The sequence below is a fragment of the Strigops habroptila genome, chromosome 7 (genome assembly GCF_004027225.2).
Source record: "Strigops habroptila isolate Jane chromosome 7, bStrHab1.2.pri, whole genome shotgun sequence".
Classification (NCBI taxonomy): domain Eukaryota; kingdom Metazoa; phylum Chordata; class Aves; order Psittaciformes; family Psittacidae; genus Strigops; species Strigops habroptila.
In genome coordinates, this window is record NC_044283.2 from 28,391,566 (window position 1) to 28,417,812 (window position 26,247).

At 43.5% G+C, this 26,247-nt stretch overlaps 1 protein-coding gene across 5 annotated transcripts in view; it reads right to left on the minus strand.

Annotated features, from left to right (window-relative positions):
* The window catches only part of LNX1 (ligand of numb-protein X 1), an 81,864-nt gene extending 57,050 nt beyond the window's left edge, over positions 1-24,814 (minus strand). For 2 of the 5 annotated variants that reach the window (XM_030493308.1, XM_030493307.1), the window contains exons 1-2: positions 24,685-24,814; positions 10,013-10,489 (exon numbers count right to left, since the gene is read on the minus strand). In XM_030493308.1, the coding sequence (XP_030349168.1) occupies positions 10,013-10,395 (383 nt within the window). In that variant the 5' untranslated portion in view covers positions 10,396-10,489; positions 24,685-24,814. Of the gene's footprint in view, positions 1-3,311; positions 3,465-6,071; positions 6,504-10,012; positions 10,490-24,684 lie in introns of those variants that run through there. The other 3 variants (XM_030493309.1, XM_030493310.1, XM_030493311.1) reach the window with 3 other exon arrangements.
* Positions 24,815-26,247: the final 1,433 nt, after the last annotated feature.

A 26,247-nucleotide genomic window follows, 5' to 3' on the forward strand; every position in this document is an offset into this window, starting at 1 on the left:
TCTGCCAACCATAACTGTTGCAATGTCTTTCCAGCTTGGCAGGGTTTCACTTTTTTTGTCTGGCTTGGGTTTTATTTTTGGCAAAAAAATGTATTTATTGTTATTGACACTGGCCAATGTCAGCCTTATCCAAAGGTGTGAGAAGGCTCTAGCCATAAGAAAACATTCCAACAGAGTAAAAGGTCTAATTCAGATCTCAAGTGCGTGTAGGTAGGTGTGAATGAAGTAAAGGCAACTTCCATGAATGCACGGAAGGAATGAAGCAGGATCTTTCTCAAAGTAGGAAAAGGCAACTTTCATTACATGCAAAAGTCCCAGGCAGAATCAACAGATTCTTGAAGCTCTCAAAGGGTTTTGGTTTCTGGAGCTGTCCCAGACAAATTTATTTCTACACCTTGAATCACAGCACTGGGGAAAAAAAGGCTAAACAGTAACAGTCATACCATGGCAAATGCAACCCTCTCTAACCTGTGTTGTGGAACCAGGTGGGATGAGCAGGTGAGGAGAGGTACTGTCTCTCTGGAAGAGGGAGGCAGAAGGTGTGAGAGAGACCCAGAACCCACTGTGCTGCTAAGGGGAAGATACTGCATGTGTGGCAGAGTGCAGTTAGTCCTTGGTCAAAGAGTGATTGGACCCGGAACAGTCATGGTCAATAGGAATTATTACTTTATGCTACACCTCCTGTGCTAGCGGCATAATCTGTATCAGACACTCCTCAATGCAATAACTAATGTATTTAGAAAAATCAATTTGGACACCTCAACGGCATAAGTTTACAACTCTCCTGTACTTTTAAGAATAATACAGTATATTTGCAGTTCACCTACATGGGCTTCTGCTTGGGGGCTTTCAGACCATACTCATACTAAAACTTCAAGCTTTACTGTGCAATTCAAAGGGCTGGAAATATAAAAGAAGAAGAATAGCAGAGGCGGGGTCAAACATGAGAGACGAGGGGAATAGACTAAGTTAAGGACCAGAAGAGGTATGAATCAGAGGACAGGAGTGGAAGAGCAAACAAGAGCGCTTGTGGAGTGGGGTCTGACCCAAGGCAGTGAGGGGACAGACTGGGGAAATGACAGCAGTAGTTGCTGGAGATTTTGGGAGAGATCTCAGAAGTCTGAAGGAAAACTAGCTCCTTGAAGGACCTGCTCCCTTGCAGAGGGCTTAGAAGATAAACAAAGAGAGGGCCTGAAAGTGCCCACTGCCTACTGCTCCCCTGCATCACAGTACCTGTTTGGACTCAATATGAGATAATATCCAGATCAGAAGCTTTCCCAAAGAGGATATTGGAGACAAAAAGAGTCAGGAACCAAGAAGTCTGTATTTCTTCTTTCCATGCAAGATGTTGGAATTTGCCATGTTCCCATCCTGGCCTCTTTGTGAAGCTGTAGCATAGGGGTGAAGCTAACAGACAGCCCTTAATGCATCCATGCCTTTCTGCTTTAATTCACCTCAGTTCTGCTTTCCCTCAGAGACTTTTCTGCACACTGGAAAAAGACCCTTCACATTTTATCTGAGTGTGCTTTGTCCTGGCTATTTAAAGCAGGTATTCTAAACATTTCATTTATATTTTCATTCAAGAATCTTTCCATTCAAACATTACTTTCCAACACTTTCAGCTTTAATTAACCCCACAGCTTAACTCCAACAGCTTTCCATACATGCATCTCTGCACAGAGTAAGGAGGCCAACACGTGGCTTTTGCAGTAGACTAATACCCAAGGCCAAAAGGTGTTCCAGGCTTATCAATTTTGCCATGAATAATGCATGCCCCACAGTTCCCAGCCTCCATGCAGCTAATTTCACAAGGACAGACTTGAAGCCAGACATCAGTTTCCCCACTGAGTTGAGCAGAAATTAAAGAAACTGGCTGCATGGTTAAGCTCAGTGCTGGAGGGGACTGGGAGGGTGCACCTAATAGCTTGAATTAGATTGTTCTTATTGTAAAAAAGATGCCTAAGGACACTACAAGGCAGCTGGCACTTGCGTCTCTTCTTTTTAAATTGAATGAACAGAGAAACTAGATTTTACCGGCTATCCCAGCCCAAAGTGCTGTTATGAAATTTAAAAGAGTAGTTATCATACAAGAGTTGTATGGGGAAACTTGATCCAGTTAATTTGGCGAGATCCCTTTGGCTGTTTCACGTAAGACCAAAGAAGGGTAAGAAAAGAGAAGCAACTTTTGCATGGGGGAGTAGGTTGTCCATTTCATTCTAGCAAGCAATAGATACATATATAAAAAAAGGCTGAATTCAAACCAGTGGGGTGGATCTAGCAGGTGGATTACCAGCAGTGACCAGGACCAGGAGCTGCTTAATCCTTGGAAGAAAGTGGCAATAGCAAGCATGGCTGCCACGGGTTCCCCAACACTCAGCCTGTGCCGAGCACACATGATGCCCAGCACCCCCCCAGGCACTTGCTCAGTCAGCACGGCCACGTGCAGAAGGCAGATTAGGTTGGAAACCACCCCTCGCTTTCCATGTGACTGAGGGACAAGGTGAAGTTATTCACTGCTTAGTCTCAAAACCTTCTTCCCCTCATGATTTTATTTCTAAGTGGCTCATTGAGCTCAAAGTGCAGAAAACCCTTCTATTGAGAAATACCCCACTGCACAGGTCCTGTTTCGAAGGAAAAGGGATAGCAATGGAGACTGGCATCCCTTGGTGCAAACAGTGCCACCAGGTCCTCACCCCCAGGAGAGCCTCCTGCAGTGACCACAGGCTACCTCTCCGCCCACACACCTTGTTTTTAACAACAGGGGAATAACATACCCTGAAGAATGCTTAGGCAAGTATTTCCTTTCTAAGTATACTTCAGACAAGAAAGAAAGACAGCAGGTGCCTGTCAAAGCAGCTCTACAGGGTTATAAAGGTGAAGGCATGGACCCTGGACTGGGGTATCCTCAAGACCCATGTAAACCCCCTTGATTCCAAGAGCCACTTGGCCAGTATGGCTACATCCTGCCTCCTCCCAGAGGTTCCTTGAGGGAGAACTCATAGATTTTTCTTTCCCGGTGTTTCCATGAGCTTCCCCTCAGGAGGGAGCACCCACAGGCTTACTACAGGCTGCTGTTCATGATTTGGCAAAGAGCAAGGACAAGAAGAGCGCCTGTGCCAAGATCTTTGTTGGGGACAAGGGAGAGACAATAGGCAATGGCCAGGTAAGTAGTCTTAGTGCAGGTGACAGTGTCAGGAGACATGTATTTACTTGCTGAGTATACTTGTAATTATCAGACTGCTAATAGAAAACTAAAAATAGCAGCACTCAACATCTATCTGGTCAAGTGCCACTGGAACACATTCACACACCTCTCTTTCCTACCTGCATGACACCCAGCTGAATTGCAGAGTTCTGACACAGCCTTTTCCCAACTTCATTTCTCCTCTTTGACTCTCCTAAAATCTCCTCTTTATTTCTTAGATGGATTCCAGAGTCTGCGTCTCCAGATGGGCTTGGGCTATACAGCAATTCCTATTCCCCAAGCTGTCTGTTCCACACTCAGGAAGAAAAAAATGCCCTTGAAAAAAAGCAAACCCCATCAATGCAAGACAAATAGCTTAACCTTTGTTTGACTGGAGTAGAAGAGATAGGCTGCATAAGTGGGGGGGCTGTGCAAATCCCAGTGCCCTTTTTCCTCCCCTTGTGCCAGCAGCAGTAATGGTAACCACATCCTCCATGGTCCTCCAGGTCTTCCCTTGCTGCTCGCAGCCCCACTGGCCCCCTCCTGCTCGGCTGGTATCTCTGGTGGCTGCCAGCCAACAAAATAATGAGTCCTGACTGCGGCCAATATTTGTACTGGCCAGGAACCAAAGATAGTGTGATAATGAAAAAAATAAATGTTTTCATCTTACTACAGTCTAGTTTTGAGCAATGGGACAAGCCATAAGACGTGCTACACATGGTGGTGGCTTTTCAGCTGCCTGTGAGAAGGATTTATGAAGCTGCCTCTGTGGGGCTTGGGGCACAAAGGCTGTGGCAGTAAACCTGTGCCCCAGGTGCCAGGCTGTCCCGGACACTGGTGACTATGCTGTCCCACTCAAAACTTTGCATTAAAAACATCCTGCATGCAAGTGCCTGAGCAACCAAAGTAGCAACCTGTAGGTTATCACATTTGTATAAACTGATTAAACAGGACCGAAAACACTATTTCTCTTTTTTTTTTCCAACTGCTGCTATTAGAGAGGACCTTGAACCCATCCCACAGATTAGTATGTTGGTGCTGTGAGCGGCATCCAGCAGCAGCCAGATGCAGCAAATACACACAGAGAAGGAGGAGAAATTCCTGAAATGAGCTCAAACCGCCTGATGCCCTTTTGGATTATGTCAGCCCCAGCAAATCCTGCTTCCTGCTGCCCTGGCCAGAGGTGGAGCAGTGCAGGAGGTGCTGAGCACCAGCTCCCATGCCAGGTAGCATCTGGGGCTGGGCCTGGGCAGGGAATGGGCACCTCCCATTGCTGACAACCGAAGATGCACGTTCAAGCCCCAGCCCACACCCACTCCATTAAGAACAACTGCCGACATCCAGCAAGACTAACATCTCTGTGGGTTAGAAGGCTAAATAAATAAGAGATGAACAGCTACCGTACATCATAGCCCTTTACCCTGGGAGAATCAGTGAACCTGAATTCCCCAAGAAAAGCAAGTAGGCTGTGCCTATGCCTGTGCTCTGATTAATCTCATCAGTTTGTTTTCCTGGAAACTAGATGTCCCAGATGCCATTGTTTCCATTATAAGTGTTCATCTGCTCTGTTTTGAGCTTGATTGCTCCTGTAGCCTGCTTGGCTTAACTGTGTCTGTGGGGTTTGTTTGGGTTTTTTGTTTGGGTTTTTAATTAATGTTCTTAAACAAAATGACAGTAAATTAAAACAGGGGCATTGCTGCAACCCTCAACACCAGATTTGTTAAACGTTTAAAAACACCTACAGCATACAGAAATCCTGAGCTGTTTGTTCACAGTGTGACTAAATTATTAATAGTTACCATACATATCACACAAGAAATTGAAAAGGGGACTTCGTGTTTTTGCAAAGCACTGTTATTTTTGTCTGACAGTAGAGACAAAATAAGTTGGAAATTAGTCTCATTGGTACTAATCACAACTGTTACTAAAACATTCCCACATGTAGGCACAATACAGTCATTTTTCATTTTTGAGCAGAATTAGCCATTTCATCCATTATCTCAAGGTAGATCTTAAGAGTTTACAATTTGTTAAAATACAAAAATGTAATGCTTAAAACACACTGGAACAAACGTCTATTTCTAGTCATAAAAGCCCTATTAACTAGTACAATAACATTCAAGCGCAGATTGAATTAGTATCATATACAGATGACAACCTAGACCATTTGTTTTATGGGTTGGAAAGATCACCTATGGGGTTGTTTCAGGTGTTTTTTTTTTTTTTTAAACATGAAGATATGCGAATGGTTTGCTACATTTAAATTTGCGTTACAGAGAAAATAACATTCTGCTGTGGGCAAAACCAGAAAATATGGGAAATTACTTTCCTGTCTCAAGTGAATTATTTCTGGTGAAAGGCTTCTCAGCGTTTTGCTACAGGCATGCAGCTTTACACACAGAACATTATGCATGTACACACAGAGCCCGCTTTACTGGGGGTGTCTATCCTGATGCCCTTCTCTATGCCCAGGTCCCCTGCAAAGCTATTTGTGGAAAATAAAGAAAAAACACAGATGCAGAAATGGCAAAAAAACCCCAAACCAACAAACAAACTCAACAACCACTTAAAATGTCAGCACAGAAAACCAAGTTGATAAGGAAAAAGGCAGATTCACTCAGTATGTTTGAGTGCTGCTTCCGAAGCAGAAAGCAATGAGGACGTACTGCTATTATTAGCCCTCTGGATGGGAAGCAGCTAGTTCACAGCACGGTGTGAAGCTGTTGGCAAGACGTTGCAGGATTTTCTTCACAAGTACACATAGGCACAGACACACAGGCAGGCAGACAGACAGACCCCCCAAACCGCTTGTGGCGAGCCCCTTCCCGCCACTCAGGTGAGACAGACAGACAGAGAGCACGACACTGGCGCGACTGTGCGTACTCACAGCTCAGAGTACAAGAAGTGCAGGTTGCCCACATTGTCTATGTAGTTTGCAGGACTTAGCCAAGGTAGGACCAGTAACAGGAGAGCCTTCATTTTCAGTGCAGGGCTGGCACTGCTGCTAGAGTTCCTCCTTCCCACTGTCTTTCTGTGCTGGTGGGACACACAACGTGAAGCTTTTGTGCCAGCCAAGCCCCTGCTAAGCAAGCCTTTCCATTTCAACGCAATGGTAGCACATTATGAATCGAGCTTAAATCTCTTAAACGAAGCTACACTGCAAAAATCATTGACCTGTAAGAGGATTACTCGATCTGACTCTCAGATGGGTAGATGTGAGGGTTTAGGGACAGCACAGCGTGGTTGGCGAGACAGTGACTTATGCTGCAGAGGAGAGTGATGCTCGGGGAAGAGACCTGCCTCCTGCAGGATTCAGAGTGGTTCTTCAGAGGCAGCTGGTACATTTACATCACTGCCCACGAGCAGATGGGTTACGAGCTAAACTGCATCATGCAAGGGTGTAGCTGTCTGACAGGGGGAAAAAATGCCCCCCATGGAGTTTAGAAGCAGGCGATATCAGAAGACCACACCTTTTTAAAGTAAAACACTGCAAAAGATCACAGCCAACTGCTGGCTGGCTGCATCTCAGCCTGAATTCCCCAAATCCAGTCAGATGTTTCTGTGCAAACATAAATCATGCAATAATCCAAGGACATGTCTCTTCTGAGAGGGTTTATTTTTGTTGATTTTCTTTTTTTTTTCTTTTTTTTTTTTTTTGGTAGGATGCAAGGGCAAACATTTTAAATAAGGGTGCTTTCAATGGACTACTCCATGGTAACTGGCATTTGTAAAAAATAAAGTTCTCACATCGATTATAAAACATAAACCAGCAAACTCACCTTGTCCCATCAGTGACCTCATCTCTGATCAGGGCAAACTTTGATTTTCTCTCTGAGAACCAGGATTGGTCTGAGCCTGAATCATGCAAGAAATGCGAGGACAGCTGACTGCCCCGGTGATTCTAGCGGAGTCTACTCTAATTTATTCACTGAGAACACAGATCACGTTCGGTCGAGATTTCAGAGCTGTTCTCGCTGCAGGCAGTGGGTTGTTTATCATGATTATTTTATACTTTTTATTTACAAAGTCACATACTTTCTCTCTCCTCTATTGATTCATCGAAATTAAAGAGAACAGCTTTGGTTCAGTCTGCTCAATCTGTGCGTGGGCATACTGGAGCACAATGTCCTTCTCCTGTCCTGCCCTGCCATTAGCTGGAGGTGGCATGGCAAGAGAGGATTCTGCATTTCTGAGAATTAAATTAGGCAGAGGCATAAGATGCCTTCAGTGATAATTAATGCTATGCTTAAAAAAGATAAAGGTACTGCACAGTTTCTGCATGCACAAGGTTGCAGAAACCCCCCTTTAGGGGTCACTTAGAAAGTTTCCTCCTAATTCTTCCCTCTGGTGGGAATGCCAGTGAGGCTGTGCTACCCACCTCCTGGAAAGCTGAAACCTCCAGCAGCAAAGGTTCCCCATGATTTCCTATTCCCATGTCTCTGTCCTTTCGCCTTAAGGTAACTCAGCCCTCCAAACCATCATATAGAAGGAAAATCCATGTCAACTCATGGCAAAGAAGCCACCCAGCCTGTGTAGCACTGCCTCATACTGCACTACCTTAGAGGCTTTAGGTTTGGATGGGAAGGGACACCACTGCTTTGCCTCTCCAGTCTCCTGCTCCCTGGGCTTGCAAACCCGGGACGTGGCACGGGGAGCCTGACACAGGGCAGGAAGGACAGCAGGAGACTGTGGGAAAATCCAGGGGTAGGATCCCCTGGGCCAGAGGCATAGGATCTTGAAGGTCCCAAGGGGAAAATCCAGGCCATGGACATTCAGTAATTAGCACTGGAATAAAACTTGCCAGGCTATTACAGGACCAAATCATGGTTCACAACACTGCAATTCTGCAAGATAGGAGTGTGAAGGGTATCTTTACTACTACCTTAAGGAGGAGAAACCAAGACACTGTAGTGACCTGCATGTGTCCATGTAGGAGAGTTGACACTAGGAAATCAGGAATTGTGCTAGTTGTGTGGCTTCTGTGTAAAATACAATATTACAATTTGCCTATTTAATGTGTGTTGGGTTTGGTTTTTTTTATCCCTGCTAGTTTTATGACCACAGCACCATTATCTCAAAAAAATGAAGACAAAAAGGAGCACCTAAAATACATTAAAGTCAGCTATATGTACAGCAAAAGGAAAACGTATTTGCACTAGGGGCTCAAGATTTTATGGTTGGAATCTGTAGAAAAACAAAATCTCAGTGATAACAGCTCACAGCAGACTGTCAGTCCCTTTACCTGCATTAGTATTGAAATTAGTAATTGAGACCTGTCAAAGAAGTACTGACACCAAAGGCAGAAAATTATAAGTAACTGCTATTTTTAACCCTTAGCAGCAGATAGCTAACCTTGCAGAGCACCACTGGCCTGAGCTGAAGGCTGCCACCACCACCTCCTACACGCCATGAGCCTGCAGCACCCTCAGCAGGGAAAGCCAGGTCCGAAGCCCCTAGCATGTGCAAAGTGGGCTTTTGGCCTTTGTAAAGGGTCAAGAACCCCTTTTCTAATGTTGTGGGATTCGGGTTTTGGTTTGGGTTGGGTTTTTTTTTCAGTTTTAGTAATGCAAAATGGTCACATTTTTTGGTTGTTTAAACCACAACTTCAGTGAATACCTTTAGGGAATAAATTCCTCATGAGAATTCAGGTGCTTCAGGAAATGAAGTCTCTATTTCAAATAGGGACATGTTTGATTGGCAGGTTGCAGAGCTATTTCCAGTTATAGGCTTCAAAACCATGACGCCTGCAGCCATGTGAACATACCTCTGTGCTCCAGCTCACCAGGGATGCTCTGACTCTCAGCATTACCATGTCTGTGCAGGAATGTGCCCCCCGCAGCATTCTGGAGCCCCGCACTGGTTGCCCAGGGCTTCCTCTGCAATGCACAGGCAGAAGCACACATCTAGAAACACAACCCACACCTGCAAACCACAGGGGAAGTCATTTCACTGGACATCAGATACAGGCCACAAAGAAAGGGCATCTCTTAGACCACGTCTCTCCTCAAATCTGAGGTGCTGATACTAGACTATACCAAAGCATTTGTCTGCCATCAGAAATGCCATCATCACAGCCCTGAATGTATCTCTTTACTCTTTTGCCTTCTTTCCAAAAGGCAGAAGATGCAAGACAAAAGCAGCAGCATGCAGTTTTACACTGTCAATGGAGGATTATTCACCAACAGTTCTACCCTTGCTGAGGAACCAAACTGCTCCCTGGAGAGGTCTCTCCCAGAGGCAGCAGAGAGGTTGTCCTGGCCACCAGCAGAGGTGAGGCTGGAGGGCAAGCCCAGACAGAATGCCCTTCCAGACCACATTGCTCTGTGAGCCCCATGGTGCGGTGCTCACCTGGAAGAAAGGAGCATGCAGCTCCGAAGACCAATACCAAACCAGAACATTTTCTGCTCTACTTCTCATATAGGCCATTTGTGATTCAAAAAAGGATTGAAGAAAGGGCAATTATAAAACCCTTAATGTGCTATTAAAATATTTATAATAGCTCAGCTTCCCCAAACTCTCAGATCTTTTCGGATGACTAAAGACGCACTTCCATTATGTGGCTAACCACAAGGTATCTGCTCAGAACTGCTAACAGTAGCATGAAGTACCTTGAATGCATTTGATTCTAAAAACAGAGTGAGATATCATCATATAAATGGACTAAATTCAACTCTAAATTAATGATACTGTAGGCGTTCATTGAGAGTGAAATCAACAAATCTTTCTTTACATTAACTGTATAATTTTAATCAGCATTAATTGATGATATTTTTCCTCTCCTTAATAAAATGAGTGAAAAAAGAAAAATGTCTATTGACAACAACTTACTGGGTTTGGAAATGCTGTTGGAGGTGACCGCGTTGCATGACCTCCGAGCAGTGTTCTGTGAAAGGGCAGCTAACCATTAGCTTGTCCAGGAGGTTATTCACTAGTATGCTGGACTTCCTGCATGTCTGGAGAATCACAAGTTTGCGGTCCATGGGGCAGAAGTCTTCTTCCAGAAGGAAGTTCGTAAGGCAGGCTGTGCAGAAGGTGTGCCCACAGTGCGTGTCTAACGGCTGAAGCAAAGGTTGCAGACAAATGTGGCATATCAGATCATCATCTACTACTTCGGTGTAGCTGTACAAGTGGTTTTCTTCTGGTAAATGTGCTTGGCCGCAGGTGACACAGAGTGGTGGGGAGCTATCCTCCATTTCTTCTTTCTGGCTCATAATCGGAATTGATGCAATTCAAAAGAGGGCAGATAGGAGGACCTGACCTGTTTCTATTTGTGAGAGTCACAGCAAGGCTTGTGTGCCATCAGATCTGTGGGAAGAAAGCCAAAGGGTTGTTGTTCTGGGTTGTTTTCTCTTACTGTACTTACAATATGTATTTGGATATGAATTACTCTAGCTGCTATTAAGGAAGGATTGCATCTTTGGAATGGGAGGGTGGAGCAAAGAAGGGGTCAGAATAAAAGGAGTCAACTCCAGGGATTTATTTTCTCTTATATCTAGCTCAATTTACACAACTACTCTCATTGTAAAGAAAGCTATCAAAATAGGGAGAAATAATACAGGCATTTAAAGGCTGAAAACCTTAAGTTAGCATGCAATTGCAGTACCAGTCAGCTGATTTTGTGGTCACATTACTTCCACTGGAAAAGCAGAATCATGCGTAAGCAAACATTGCGAGACTACAGAAACATAGGTAAGAACAATGGGTACTGCACAAGTCGCCTGCTCAGCACAGCAAGGGAGAGCAGCAACTTCACCTAACACACACAAGCATACAGACACGCACCCAGAAAGAGGACAGTTTGAGTCATGAGGATTTGGGCTTGGGACCCTCTAGACTCCTCCTGTCCCACAGCAGCAATGCGCCTGTGACCCTGTATTCCAAGTTTGTCTCCTTATCTCCACATGGCACTGCTCTGGATGCCTCAAGTAGTTATAGCCATATGTACCTGCACAACCAATTCAAAACTTCATTTTACTTCCCAAAGCACCAAATACCGCATGTGCTGAAGTGAAGTCCACAGCATGATGCCAAGTACTGTATCACTCAAAATTGGGTTTATTCTGTTCATAATTTGTATTGTAGAAACCCAGTATGTCTCTAGCTACAGGCCTAATTAGCTCTGGCCATAGCACCTGCCTCCTGGTATTTTAAAGATGTAAACTCTGTGGGTAGCAGCAAACCTGAAGAGTAATTTGTAGTTTTTACTTGATGAACCCTGACTGCTCATTGGAGCACTTATATCTTATTACATCTATGCTTATTTTTATATACCACTTCAAAAATAAACATAAAGATATAAAATATGCAATGGCCTAATTACTACTCTTGCTTGAAAATGTAAATCTTATTTGCTGCTCTGCCGTAACACTCTACTCTTACTTCCAGCTTGACTTAATTTGCTGAGACAATGTGTCAGCCTCAGACACCCACGTCTGAGGGCAAATGAGGGAAAGAATACAAAAAAAATCTGGCTATGACAGAGCACATTTTCATTTAAAATATACCCTTATTTTTATGCAAAGCTCATGGGCTCTAAACTTGAGAAATTAAACTTGAACATGGCAGGGATTTTCTGACATAAAAGTAAAATGATAGCCCCACTAACTCTAACCAGATGCTTAAATGTCAAACATTCACTTTAATGCTTTGCTAGATCCTATTCTTATGTAGCAGTTATGCTAAGTAGTTGTATAATAATATTTCTACTTGCAAGACTAAGTTCTGCATAAGCTCTGCCTCCTGATTAGCGCTAGCTTCTTCTAAATTAAAATCACCGCCTATTAGAATTCTTGCAAACATTTAAAATACTCTGTACTGCAGCAAATGTTTCCTTTTGTAAAAATATTCACCAGAGCTCAATGAGCAGCTCTTTGTGAGGAAATAAACATCTTCCTATAGTGCAGAAAACAGCTCTACCTATCTTAATACTGGAGTTAAAACCAGTATTATTTGGTTCTACAAAGGTGAACAGCAAAATGAAACAAGAGAAAAGATGATCATAAGGCTGAGATGGGGACTGTTTGGGCACCGCAAGTGACTCCAGGTAGGTAGGTCTTAGCCAACTTCTCGATGAAGTTGGTGGGTGGCTGCGAGCTGGTGTTTGATCTACCAGTAGCTGTGTTTCACAAAATGAGAGGGAGAGTGTTCAGCTGACCTCCACATCCCTTACTCGTGGAGGGAACACATCCAAAGTCAACAGGGCTCCTTACAAGTATGGCAATATGCAGCTTGGGAATTTGTGGGATTGTGGCTTTAAAGATAGCCATAGAATGAATTAGAAATCAATAAAGCTTGACAAAAATAGCATTGCTTTATGAACTTTGTTCTTTCCTACATTTTTTGAAATGCCTTGCACCCAGGACAACCAGGGGAGAGGGCTGGTTTTCACGCTATTTCTCCACTTTCCTGCCACATCCTCTTGTACCAGCATGCACAGTTAGACCCACACAGGTGCTCTTTCCATGCACCAGAATATGGCCAACCCCAATCTTTTCTTGCCTCATGGATGCTCTCAAGGATAGAAACTCTTGCTTCTTTCTGGCAGGAGGCCCAACACATGGCTCCCATCAGCAAACCTGCTGAAAGATAGACCCAAAGCCCTGCTCTGAGGCAGGAACAGCCTGCAGGAAGAGGAGCACAGGCATCCAAATAGCCCCCTCCCAGCCTTGTGCCCTAACCATGAATCTGCTGCTCCTCCACTTCCACATGTACAACACAACTCCCCAGATACAAACGAAACCTGGTTTTCTAATAATGCATTGCTAGTGAAAAATGCAGATGCAGGGAACTGTACCTGAATTTTACAACATTTACATAAATTACAAATACTTGCTACAGTGCCGGGAAACAAAACCATCCATGTTAATTAGTAACAGGCACTGAATTTTTAGGAGGCCTTAATTCAAGTCCTATCACCCCTTCTATTTAGAAAATTTATACTACATAGCAATAGAAATTCTGGGGGGAGGGAGGAAATCTATCAGCCTCTTCTGGTTAATATGGCCCATGTTCACCCACAATGAACCTTCTTAAACTGCTGAACATATCAAGCAATGAAAAGATCATCTGTCTTTGGGAGATGATTATACCACCAAAGGAGCTAGCACAGAGGGCATGCTATGGAGTTGTCACACAGATTTGGTCAGAGCCAGACATTGTTTGTAACATTTGCAGTAATTTGTATTTATAACATGTGCTGTCACAACAAGCTACATAATTAATTTCATGTCCTTTTAGGAACCTTAAAGCCCCAGATCCTCTTGAAGAATATAGAAGAGAGGGAAAGAGGAACTTTAAATTGACCTGTTGATAACTGGTGCGTATTTCTACTTGTTCTATTAACAATAAATAACAAAATGCGCTTTGAACAAGGAACCCTGTACAGGTAGATGGTAAACCACAGCTAAGTGAAAAAAACACAATTATTTCCTGGTTGAACATCTCTTCTTTGAGGCCTGTGCTTGGGGAAGGAGGAGAAGGGAGGAATTCTACATCCATTTTCAGTCACTGTCAAAACCACTGGCAACCTCAGCAGGGCAAGGATGTCACCTTGGCAGTCTCATTCTTGCTTACAGTGAGACTCATATTGACAGGGACTGGTGGCTGCATGTATGATGGGTAGGAGGAGCGTTTAGAGGTGGTGGTGGTGGTGCTGTTCCCAAGAAGACAACAACAAAATTTGCTGCTTCGCTGCTTTGCAGGAACTTAGATATCTCAGCTCCTAGATTTAGCACAATTGTACAGTGCCTAGCACAGCTTGCTTAGATAAATTAAATACTGATTTGTAAGAATTTCACAGTGTTGTGACACTGCAGTAAATCAAGCTTCAGTCCAAGGTAGAGACCTGAAGCACAGGAATATGGTACAAATGATGAAGGAAGAACACTGTCATCCTGGATATTCATATTGCCAAGCTTTCAGCTACAAGCTGGAATGAAAATGGTCACATCAGGGCATGAAATAACCTCCAGGGCTCTGACTACAGTGAAAGCCAGTATCATGGTAATATATTTTTTTTAAAAGTTACCCAACTGACTGCATCAATTTGAAGGAGTTTGCATCTTACAGATCTTCACTGCTTAGGAATTTGCAGCCACCGTAAGCATTTAAGAGCCCAACAAAACAAATCCAGACAAAAAGCATTGACAGGAAATGTGAAGAATGGGTAGAGAAAATGCCTTTCATCTCGTTACACAGCCATCCCACCCCAATTAAGTATTTAACCAACCTTAAGCTTAAATCCTGACTTACCATCGCAGTTACACTGGCAGCAGTGTGTCAAGAGGAGGTCTCGCTGAGCAAAGTGGCAAAGCCCCAATGCCTCCGCCCAGACACACCGTCAAATATTAACCCGGTTCAAAGGGCTGCACTTGGAAGTAGTGCAGCCCAAAATGGAAAAAACTTCAGGTAGTAAAAAATGAGTAATCAAGGCTAAAAGAGAAAGAATTAAGTGATGAAAGACAGTGAGGAAGTAGCTAACGCAAGAAGAGAAAATAGATGCCTAAAAGCCAGAGAAATAGTGACATGGAGCCTGGAAGGGCAGCAACTAGCTTACATCCCAAATGGTGAAGACAAGCCAGTGAATGGGCACCACTGGAAAACAGAAGAGTGAGACAGATGAGCTGCAAAACAGGTAGAGGAATTTAGCTCCAGTAGCTCTGAAGTAGCATGGTTTGGGGATAACAAAATCCTCAGTCAAGAGAAAGAGTAGCCAGTATGTGAAGGGAAAATGGATTCTGAACAGTACAGCAAGATCACCAAGTATTAGTTGGTTTGTTTTTTTCTGTGTGTTTAAGTAACACATTTTATTAATGCTTCTGGTTTATTTTTGGATTTTAAGCATGCGTATAACAAATCCTATATCTGTGATAAAGTCATGTTGCATTCTCCTGCCAGCCCCCTAGCCTCTGCATGGGCTGTTCTCTCCTAGAAAAGTACATCTCTAAATGAGTCACAGCCATCCTTTTATGCAATTCAGCATGGCATTGTATGGCCAAAGGAGCTGGTCTGCAGGCAGGTAAAGAAACTGTTCCACCACAGCAACATTGCCAGCTGTGAAGTAAAATTAGAAGCTCATTATTCCAGAGATGCTTTTACTTGATCTTCCTTCCACACTAGCTGTGAGCATGCTACAACCAACATCTGCCTTTCTTGCTACTCAGCTTGTTTTGCTGAGAACCCAGAGACTGCCATCTTGTTGTTAATGTTAATAAATACCCACATAAAATTGCTAGGAGACTTGGCACCTTTCACGGTCACAGGATTAACTCTTGAATGAAGCTTCAGCCCAGCTGCCAGTGGCTAGATGTAGGCAGGTCAGGAGATAACGGGCATTGTCCCCATCTAGTGGCTCACACACACTGGGGAGAAGAGTGGGTCAAAACCAGGAGGAAGCAGAGGTCCTCCTTCACCCTCAAGCAAAAGCACAAATCCCTGGGGTTATACAGGGTTAGCTGTGACGATACTCAGGAAAGTATAACCCTTACTACTCCTGTGAGAATCCAGGTTGCAAAATCACCCCACCTATTTCATATTCAGAGGTTTATAATGAGGCATCAGGTTGAATGCTTATACAAAACTATTTGCCATTAGGTAGAGAAATTTTAACACTGTTTTAATTTATTATCTCTCATCAAACTGTCTCACCTGGTATCAGGCCTCCCAGCTTTCCCATTGCTGTGTTTTGTACCCCTAACTTTTTCTCTCCATATGAAGTTTTGTATAGATTATATTGACTTCACTGTTCAAGGTAGCACTTATTTTGGAGGCCGTTGGGCAGCCTGTTTCAGAATATTAGACAACAGTCGTGGAAAACATCATAGAGTGACCCATACTCCGATAATGCACTACATTATTATACAGTATTTTACATCCAAAAAGACAATGATTCACATTCCAAAGATCCATCTTTAAAATATCATAATAATTTGCATTAACCTTGGCATAATTGTGCTAAAGGCCAAAGAGGTGAGTCAGCCTGCCTATATTTGAAACTTTGTTCAAAGGAACAAAGGAAGGTTATAAAACACTAAGGTGCGTAAAACCTTATCATCATGCCTTGGGACCAGTGTTCCTCCTATGTATATCTTTCTCTTTTTTTTTTTCCCTTCCCCCCATATTTTTAAATCTGTTCTACCTATAGAAAAGTGACAACATTTTCTTTCTACCTGAGGTGTAATCATAGGATCACAGAATGGTTTGGGTTGGAAAGGACCTTAAGATCATCTAGTTCCAACCTCCTTGACATCTCAAATTGAGATTTGATATAGGCAGAGGTGAGATGCATACCTCCAAGTAAAAAGTCAGTAGCTGGAGAAAAGTTCAGGATCCCAGAGGTACTGATTTAGCAGACAAGAATTCAGCTTGACTTCTAAGATTATAGGAAAGACTGTTAGAACTAGCTCTTAGAAGAAAATGGTTATATTTAAAAGCTCAACACATGAGTGCAGAATGTCTCTGAGACAACAAACAGGAGCTCCAAAACCTCTCCTCTGCCTCGCCTCAGCTTTAAGACAGCTGGATTTCCCAAACTTGTGATTAGTCAAAAAGTCCTTCTGAAAGATTATAACAATCAAAGCCCTTTGCAGAGGCTTTAGTGATGAAAGGCATTTCCAACTAAATAAAACAATCTAACAGTACAGTAGGTGAATAACCCTAACTTTTTGAGTTGTAGCTCAAGCTGTGAAACCTAACAGAAATGTCACACTGTGCCTGCACACACAATAACTTCAAAAACCAGAACCAGATTATTTGGGAAAAAACCCAGCTTTTCTCTGTGGCTCATGCTGGAATTTACAGAATAAACCAATGCTGGAAAAAGTGTTTTGTTGTGGAATTATGTATCTGAAATGTCTGTTAGGAATGTATGGAAATATATTCTGCTTCTCTGCCTATCTTTCTCTCGCACGCCCACACAAACCTGAACTGCTCTTTTTGACGATTTCGTGGATACAAAACTTTACTCAGCATGTTAGAATGAAAAAACTCAGCCCAGAAGTAATTTGAGAACATTAGGAACAGCTGGACCAGGGTCGAGTGAAGAGAAGAGCTGAATAAGACAGTATATATCCACAGGTTAACCTACCCACACCACAAGGAACATGTCCTATGAATGAACTCACCTCAGCAGAAGGTAGTATTTCTGAGAAGACTTATTGCTGGCATGTCTCTAGTTGTCAAATACTGTGCTGAGGGAGATAATAATCTCCGTTTCTTGCTTTTTTCAAAGTCCGGTAAACCCGGTCTTGGACTAATAGCTTATGCCAGAACTACAAGCTCAGACACCAAGTGCAGAGACGAGTTGTAGCACGATTGACAGGTACAGGGTCTACTGCTCAAAGGAAGTCAATCATGTGGCCGAAGCAAGGCTATGACAGCAATTACGATTGACTCCTAAAGGGCTTCCTAAACATGTGCTCATCCTAATTGACATAATAAATGCCATCGGCATTTCACATGCTGAATTATAAAATTGCATGGCTACTGATGTAACAAAAGGTGCGTTAACACTCTGATTTGGCCGATTGCTCTGTCTGACTGTGGCAAGACTGGCAACCTCACAAATGCCGCAAGCTTGCTTTCAGCCACTTGACCAAATGACAGAACTGTGTTTGTGTGGCTGGACAACTGTGTGCTCGTAGCTAGGAATAGGTGCAGCAGGCCATGGGAACAGCATGCGGGAGAGCATCTCTGGTCCTTGCTCCAGGTGTATCTGATGTATCTCGATGATGGCGGACATGTATCTGCCCACACTCCTCCTGTGCTTCAGAGCAAGGAAACATGGGCTTGCAGACAGAATTAGGGGGTGTTCTAGCTAGGTGCTCATCAATCCAGACATCCTAACCCTCAGGCGTATATGGACCTGTACTGGGTATATCACAACAGTGAAAGGGTACACAGAAACCCTGCTGCTACAGAGTAAAGTGCAAAACTTGGAATAAAATGAATTTGAAATAAATAACTCTGCACCTTCAGCACAAATTTGGTTCCAGATACTAACTCCATAATACTGCTTCTAGCCTGTTTCGTAAAGAATCGGGGCACTTCTGTGCTTGTTCTCTCTCTCCTTGTGATTTTTGTTGTTCATCCCTGCTCTTTTGCTCCTCAGTACCTTTCAAGTGCATTTTTCATTTTCAGCCCACCCTGACAGAATGGCAGAACTTTCATATTCATGAAATTACCACAATTACCGTGAGAATAGATGACTGGGTAGGAAAAAAATTAGTGTTCCCACAAAAAACAAGGCTGCAGAGTGAACTCATACCATACTGGATATCAGCAAACACAGGCAGGAGAAAGGAACTATGCATAACTGGCCCTCAAGAAAAACTAATTTTGGAACTACACCATATTAGAAAAAGCCACAGGGAAATAGTGTTCACTAATTCTTCTGCCCACTGAATCCAAAACCCTGTTCTACTTCCCCTTCCCACTTCCAACTTCCATGCCTTATGACGCGCAGGAGGACAGGCACTGAGACAGCCCATACTGTCAACAGAGGTACTTACCTGAACAAAAAGGTTTCTCCCAAGGCATGCCCCTTGTTTTCTGGCTTTCTAATGAGTGGATACACTTTTTACTATGTTCCCAAGGCTAAATGTACCCAGCCTCTTTGAGAAGAGCAAGATAACCCCCCCTTCCTCCACTACGCATCGTTTAGCTGCTCTCTGAACTGGCCTAGCTTAAAGAGCACAGCAAAACTCCCTGTGATCCTGGTCCACGGGGGGAAAAAAATGACCCTCAGTGTGAATGCAAGCTGCTGGCAGTATGCAAGGATAAGGGGCTAAGGGGTGTGGAGGAGCAGGGAAAAGGGGTTGACCATGCTTGGGGTAGATGGAAGGCACAGCCAGATGGTAGCACCCTGGTTGCCAGTGATGCCTATTTAGTCTTAGAGAAGACTTGCTTGTCCTGATTAAAATGTTTTGTAGAGTGCTTTCTGAAGATTTTGTGTCTTCAGACAGCAGGAAGTCTTATTGACTTCCTGATCTGTGGGACCAAGAACATTTACAAACAAACCCCACCCTCCGCACCCTGTAAAATGCCTCAAGGTAGCTTTTATCTTTTTTTGTGGCACAAACTCCACTGTGGTTTTGCAGGATGGCATTTGTATTGGTAAGAGTGAAGAACAACCTGCCTAACTCACTCGCAGCTTCATGATGTGTGAGTGGCTCAGCCAGTGCAAACACAACTCAAGAGCACCTGTACATTCCCTGTTAGATGTTTGCTTCGTACAAACACAACGCAACACAAAACCACTGCAAGAGCTACACCATCTGCACAAACAACCATTCATGCAGACCATGCATCCTCCATGTGGGCCTGCCCTACTTAACTTGAAAATAGCAATGCAATAGGCAGGGTGAAATGCATGGGAATGTGAAAATCTTCACTTACTACAGCTGCATAGTAAATCTTAATCTTTCTTTGCAATCCTCTCCCAGGGCCCCAGGTGGGTCAGCAGGGCAGGCAGGTAGTGCTGCCTCTTTGCCAGTATCAGAGGAGGGAAGAGCTGCTGAACACAGAATGAAAGGGTGGGGGCAAAAGCACCATGGAGGACTTCTCCCCCAAAGGAGGTTGAAGCCTTACACCTTACACCTCCTACAGCCAAGGTGCCTGCCACCCTCAGACCACACAGCATCTTCTTACATGTGACCATGAGATAACATTTAATAACTACAAAGTGCAGAACATGTGATGGATAACCCTGCTAATAACACATAATAAAGTAAGCCGTGCTTTAATGACACTATGCCTTTACAACTGCTCCTCTGATCCAGGAGTATCTCAATGCTTGACAAACTACTTAATGAGTTCTCACAACACCCTGTGGGGACCTTTTTTAGGAGCAGCTTGCAGCATGGTTACATAAGTAGGAGACAGGGCAGCAGGATGCTCCCACACCGCAAGGCCAGGCTCCCATGATGCTGATGCCCAGCCTACGTTACAAGAGTCCTTGTGCAGCAATGTGGCCACAGCGATGCTCTCAAACCTGATCTGGGGAAAAGCCCTCACAAACACTTCTACGACTACATCCTACAAATTATCTGTATCTTACTGTTTCCTCCTCCTGCCGCTAGGATCCACAGAAAATGACTGAATAAACAAATTCTAACCAGAAAAAAACCAAGCCCCTATTGAAGAACTGTGCAAAATAGTGACACTCTGCTCTTGCAAATAACACAACCAGAAAGCATTCCCTGCCACCCTGTCCCAGGGGGACAGCTGCTGGGGCCCAGTCCCATTGAGGAACCTGGAAAAAGAAAGGCACAAGCGCAGGTAGGGTAGTCAACAAGTACATTTCAAGAACTTAGGAGAGCAGTACAGCCCAGAGACAGCCTCCTAAATAATGGGCAGACACAAAATATGCAGCTGGAAACAGAAATTTCAGGGGGCAAGGGGAAGAAGTTTGGATGAGCTTAAAGATGTTTTGCAATGCCAAGTGCTGAACATTTAAGAAAAATTCACAGAGGGAAACATATAGTACACTGAAGCAGCTGAACCCAGCAGCCCAACTACTGTGGTCTGACTATTAGTTTTCCGGTGCTAACCCCGGTTACTTTTTGGGTCTTGAACAAATAGTACACTGTTTTTTACTCAGTTATCTCTTACAAAGTAGTGCTGACAGTGCCCATTTATATCTGCCAATAGTCCCTATTGCTCATTTGGGAGCAAGTTGTGCGCTAGAGCTTATAACTGCCTTCCAAAAGGAAAGGACTGGGGAAACACGAAGCATTTGAGCAGGAGCAGAAGCAGCTTTCTAGCTAAGGCTGTGCAATAGTTTCCTTTCCAGGGCATCTTTTTGCAACAAGAAAATGACTAAGATCCCTGTCCAACAAATGTCTCAGCAAATAAATTTTATTATAGTGACCACGCCCTCGGCTACCAAAACACATCCTCTAGAGCCTGGTTCTGCCCTTGTCTGCTCAGTGCTGGGAAAAAACATCTCTGAGTATGGTACTACTCACTGGACTTGATTCACCATTGCTTTAATTGGGGCTTTGTGGCAACTCCCCGATAAAGTCCATTGCTAATTAACATTGAATATGCATGTGTCACTGTCAGCCTTCTAACATGCTCCTTAAAATCAAGAGGCTTACTAAGGTTTTGTCAGCCAGGACACGCGAGAGACACCAGCCTGGGAAAGATAGTTAAGTCTGTGGTTGAATTAATATCTGCTTCCAGAACTGGTTCTCTGGGTGCGGAGAACAATTGTGCACTACTTAATCCCTTGATGAGAAACCAATTAGAAATTATGTGCTCAAACTGTCCTGCTTCCTGCACCCTTCCACAGAGTCAGATGTGATCTGCTGCATGCTGGCAGGCAAGGTTTTTTTTTAATTCTTTGAAATTCTTCATACAAGTCATAGCTGTTTCAGCGCCTCAGACTCTTTTTGACTGGATCTAAACTGCAATATTCTCTTAAATAGCAGGAACATGAATCCTCAAGCTGAAATTATGAAAAGCCAAAACTATGTTACAAGATATTTTCCAGCACTAAGTTCTACTTGCAAAATCCTGTGTAAACTGATGTTGTTAAATATAGTACAAAGAGCTACAAACAAAAAACAGCTTTGAAGGAGAACAGTAAACATAACAACAGCATCACCCATATTTTTAACACCAGTATCTCAACAGTATCTATACCATGTAGCTGTAGGCATGTAAAGCAAAACACTAGGCAAAAGACAAGCAAAAAGTGGACTAGAACTATTTCCAAAGTAAGATAAAAATTTACCTCCTTTCAGACAAGCCCTTTTCTGAAAAGATGCATCAATCCAGACAGAGAAGTAGCCATCACCCCTTAATAAGAAATTACTAGCACATGGAAACCATTGTTTTATTAAGGCTCTTTGCTTTAGTAAGAATGTTGCAGGTGCATTAAATGAAAACTAGAGGACCAAAGACAGGGTTGCCAGGAGTTGGTGGACAGGTAGGAAATTTCAGGGTGTTTAGCTCCTGGGTTTCCTTGTGAAGGAATAACAGATGTTTACTCAGATGGATGGCAACGGTACGCAGTTATATATGCAGTTAAATGACCAACTAGCCATTCCCTGAACATTTAGAAGGTGCAAGTCTCCGCTTCCATGTTGAGTCCCTTAGAATCATGATTCAGGTAATGATCTTTTTCACAGATTCATCCTGAGCCTTTGGGGAATGCCTCAGACCAACTGCATCTTTGTGCATCCCAGTCTCTAGGAGCAAAAATTCCAGTGGAAGAACTGGACACGCACAGCAAACAAGTGCCAAGTCAAGCAGCCTTGCGTGGTACCAGTGTCTGGCCATTTTAACCAGAGAGGGGCCCCATTAGCTCCCCCAAAGGCTCTGACCACAGAGTTCCTCAAAATCAGCTGCAGGCCTCCGTCTGCCCCTGCAGTAAGAGGAGCCAGGCAGGCCAGACGGCAGTGCCAACAGCTCCAGGAACACGGGCTGCTTCCCTCCAGCAGCCAGCCTGGAGGAGACTTTCTGCATTGGAAAACCCTTACTAATTTACTTCCTGCTGGAAACAATGTTGCTCGATTTCCTGGTTTGCACTGAAACGAAGCTAATCTATCATTTCATCCTGCGTGCAAGATTTATGTGTGTTTTGCAAGAGAAAAGCTATGCTGGGGGAAGATGCCAGCGCCTTCCAACTTCTTCCAAAAGACAATTCAATTTTCTCTGCTGATAGACAGTCACAACCCAGAGCCAGGAACATTCTTCTTTCCAATTTTGTGCTACAATGAAGTCCTGATGCAGTTAATGCTCAAACAAATAGGCTTGGAACAGCCTCCCAAAGAGCAGAACTCACGTGAGCGAAGGGGAGGACACTTGCACAGGACCACAAACAAGTAAGAGAAATTAGGAGCAGGAGAAAGAATGTTTTCAGGTGGCAAGAAAACGATAACAAAGCAACAAGCTTCCCCAGATTGATTCAATTTATATTTTTGGAAAATATATATAGACTTTAATGTTTGGGATGGAAGAATATAAAATAGCAAATTAGTAACAGTTTACTTCCTTCAGAGGAATTTGCAGTCTCAGGAAAGTGGATGGGAGTATCGAGGACACAACTCCTCTCAAGGCAGCAGCTTTCCAAATGCCTGAGAGTGAATCCTGGCTTTCACATAGAGATCATCTTTTCCAACAACAGCAGATAATAGACAGTGCTGTTTCAACAAAGCAGTGGAGCTGCCTTGCTATTGTTCTGCGTGAACATGAGTGGACAAATGAAAAGTGCTTTGGAGGGTGGGATGAAAAGGGAGCTCCATTTCTGCAGGGGACTGTGGGAAAACAAGTGCCTTGTGTAGCACCCAGTACAGTCACCTAAGGTATTCTTGTTTTTCCTGCTGTTGGTGGAACTTTTTCCTAGTCATCAGACACCCAAGAAAAGCATGAAATACCAGTCTAATCTGCACACCTTTCCTGTTCTTTATGGTTTTAACTTGGTAGCTGTCAAGGAGGCTGAAAGCTTGATAAAAGCAGTTCATCCCTAGTTATTAAAAACACCCCAAAACATTCTTAGCTTTAAACATTTGAATGGGTCCTGCTGATTTATGTATTTGGACCTCTTGTCTATAGAGTACTTTAAGTATATACTTCAGTGTGTGAGCATGTCCACGTATCCTCATGGCAGTCCCAAGATCTATGCTGGCACATCTGTGCATATACATGTTCTCACATGAACAATCAGGCTCCTTGGTAGAAATGAAACTTATAAGAAGTTTTGTGTATTCATACATATTCACAGGTTTGCAACCATTGCATATATCTGTATTGGATTACAAGATGATTAAAGAACTGAGTAGAAGTTTAAGTAAGTGGAGGAAAACATGAGCTAAAGATAAAAACCAAGTTCTCTTCCTCTCCTCACCTCAGCTGCAGTTATACGCATAAAATCAAGCTGCAAGATACAGCAGGGGTGAACGTGGCCTCGATTTACCTCCTGCAGCTGCAGTGAGTCTTCATGGGTTTTAGCCTGGGGGAGGGGAAGAAATGGGTTTCCAGAGGATTAGTATAACGATGGGCTAAAGCAGCTGCAGTACAATGGCATCAGTTGGGTTTTAACACACTTTACTGAAGAAACAGACCTTCTTAGCAAAAGAAGGACAGAAAACCAAACACATCTAGCTAACAAAAAGGTAATGAACTAAGCATGGCACTTTTGCATACTAGCATGTAGTATGTACATAAGTAGTATTTTAACACTGACTTCTAAGAAACACAGCAACCTACAAGTACGTTATATGGCCTTCTCCATGAGATTATGAAAATAATCTGTGTATTAGATTATGGGGAGACTAAATCACTAATGACAGACACAGTAAATATTTATGGCTGCCTTGCTGCATGGTACTCCTGAGCTTGCAGGCTGAGGTTCAGATCCACTCCCTCTTGCTGCAGACCGAGGCTTGTTTGTATGCTGGAGCATTTCCTTCCACCTTTGCTCCTCTGGAACAGCTCGTGCCTAACTGAAGGATAAAAGCGGGAAAAGCACAAAACACAACACAAGTCTTTCAACTCACATGTCTGGCTTCACCGTTTCCCTCATCCGTTGGTCCTGCAGGTGTAAAATTGCCTGGTTTGGGCAGGCACCGTACTCAGCCTTCAGCCCCGTCTCTGCAGACACAGAGCGGCCGGCGGACGGATCAGACCGGGAAGCCTATGGCATGACAGAAGGTACAAAGAAAAGCTGAATTGCATAAACCTGAGCAATTTAAGGTTTAGAAAACCACACCCTCCCAGCAGGCAGATAAGCGTGTGCAGGCTGCTCGGACAACAGTGTAATGTGAAGCTTTTCCTTTTCTTTCTGGCTTATACCAAAGTTCATTTTCAGTCTGGCTCTTCCTTGTATTTCTTTTCTTCTTTCATACTTGCAATCAACACAGTTCAAATTTAATGAAGTGGACCATCTTACAAATTGCTTCAAGACGGATGATTATGTTGGCTTTCCCCTTGGAAAAGAAAGATGAGGCCCAATAGCTCTAACCTCGAGTCCATTCTTTGGAAGCTGTATTCCTGCACACTTGAAATTGGTAGTGAAGACTTGAATGATGTAGGAGTGATTTGTAAACTCTGGAATCAGCTGGCTGGAAATACAAGCTATGCTAATTTCCTGATAATTGGAAATAATGATTGTTTTAAGCACTTTTATCCAGTAGTTTTCTGTTTAAAAAGTACCCAAGAAAGGGATAAGATGTATTGCAGATAAAGTGTTGTACTGTTGCACAGTAATGCAGCAGCTGAATGTGAATGTTAATTACAAAAGCAGCAGCAGCAATAAATTTTTTTTTTTTTAAATAATATTTTCAGTGGAGGAAAAGAAGTCCTGATCTTCCAACTACATGGGTCATTAATAAATGCATTGACTTCAGCCATCATAAGCATTTGCTCCTCAGGAAGGGTTATTCAGGAAGCAAGGCAGCTTAGGAGATGAACTTGAAGCAGGCAACTGCACAATATGCCGAAACAGGGAGAAGGAAATCTCCACCTCTGATATAAACATTTATGGCTACCAGGTCTTGGCCTTCAATTCATTCCTATGCAAGTTTGTTTCCCCTCAAACATTTCAAAAGCATACTTGCTACTTGTGATTATAAAATCCCTTGTTAAATATTTATTTTAAGGAATCATCGAGGCACCTGTCAAGTCCTACCAGCAAATGTGACAGTCATGCCCTTCGCCTGATGGATGCTTGTTTGAGGTAGCATTGGCCTTTCCTGCCCTGACAGCACAGCACTGCTGCTCCAAGTTGCTCGAGGAAACCTGGGGTGGGTCCATGCCAAGCCAGCCTGCTGGTGCTCTGTGCTCAGCTGCCCAAATTCCAGGTGTGCGCCTGCAGCGCTGAGCTGGAGCCAGGGCTCTGCGCAGTGCTGAGCTGCTGCTGCTTTTCCCCTACGATGGGTGCAATACAGAACAACGCAGTCCGCACGGGTCCAGATGTCCACGGCAGTCACAAGGCCAGATGTGCAAGCCTCATGCGTCAGCCATCTTCAAAATTGAACTATGCATATGCAATGTGCTTTTAAATACATGATTAAGCTACAAAAGCTTAAACATTAGCTTTTTTTTATTTATTTATTTTTTTT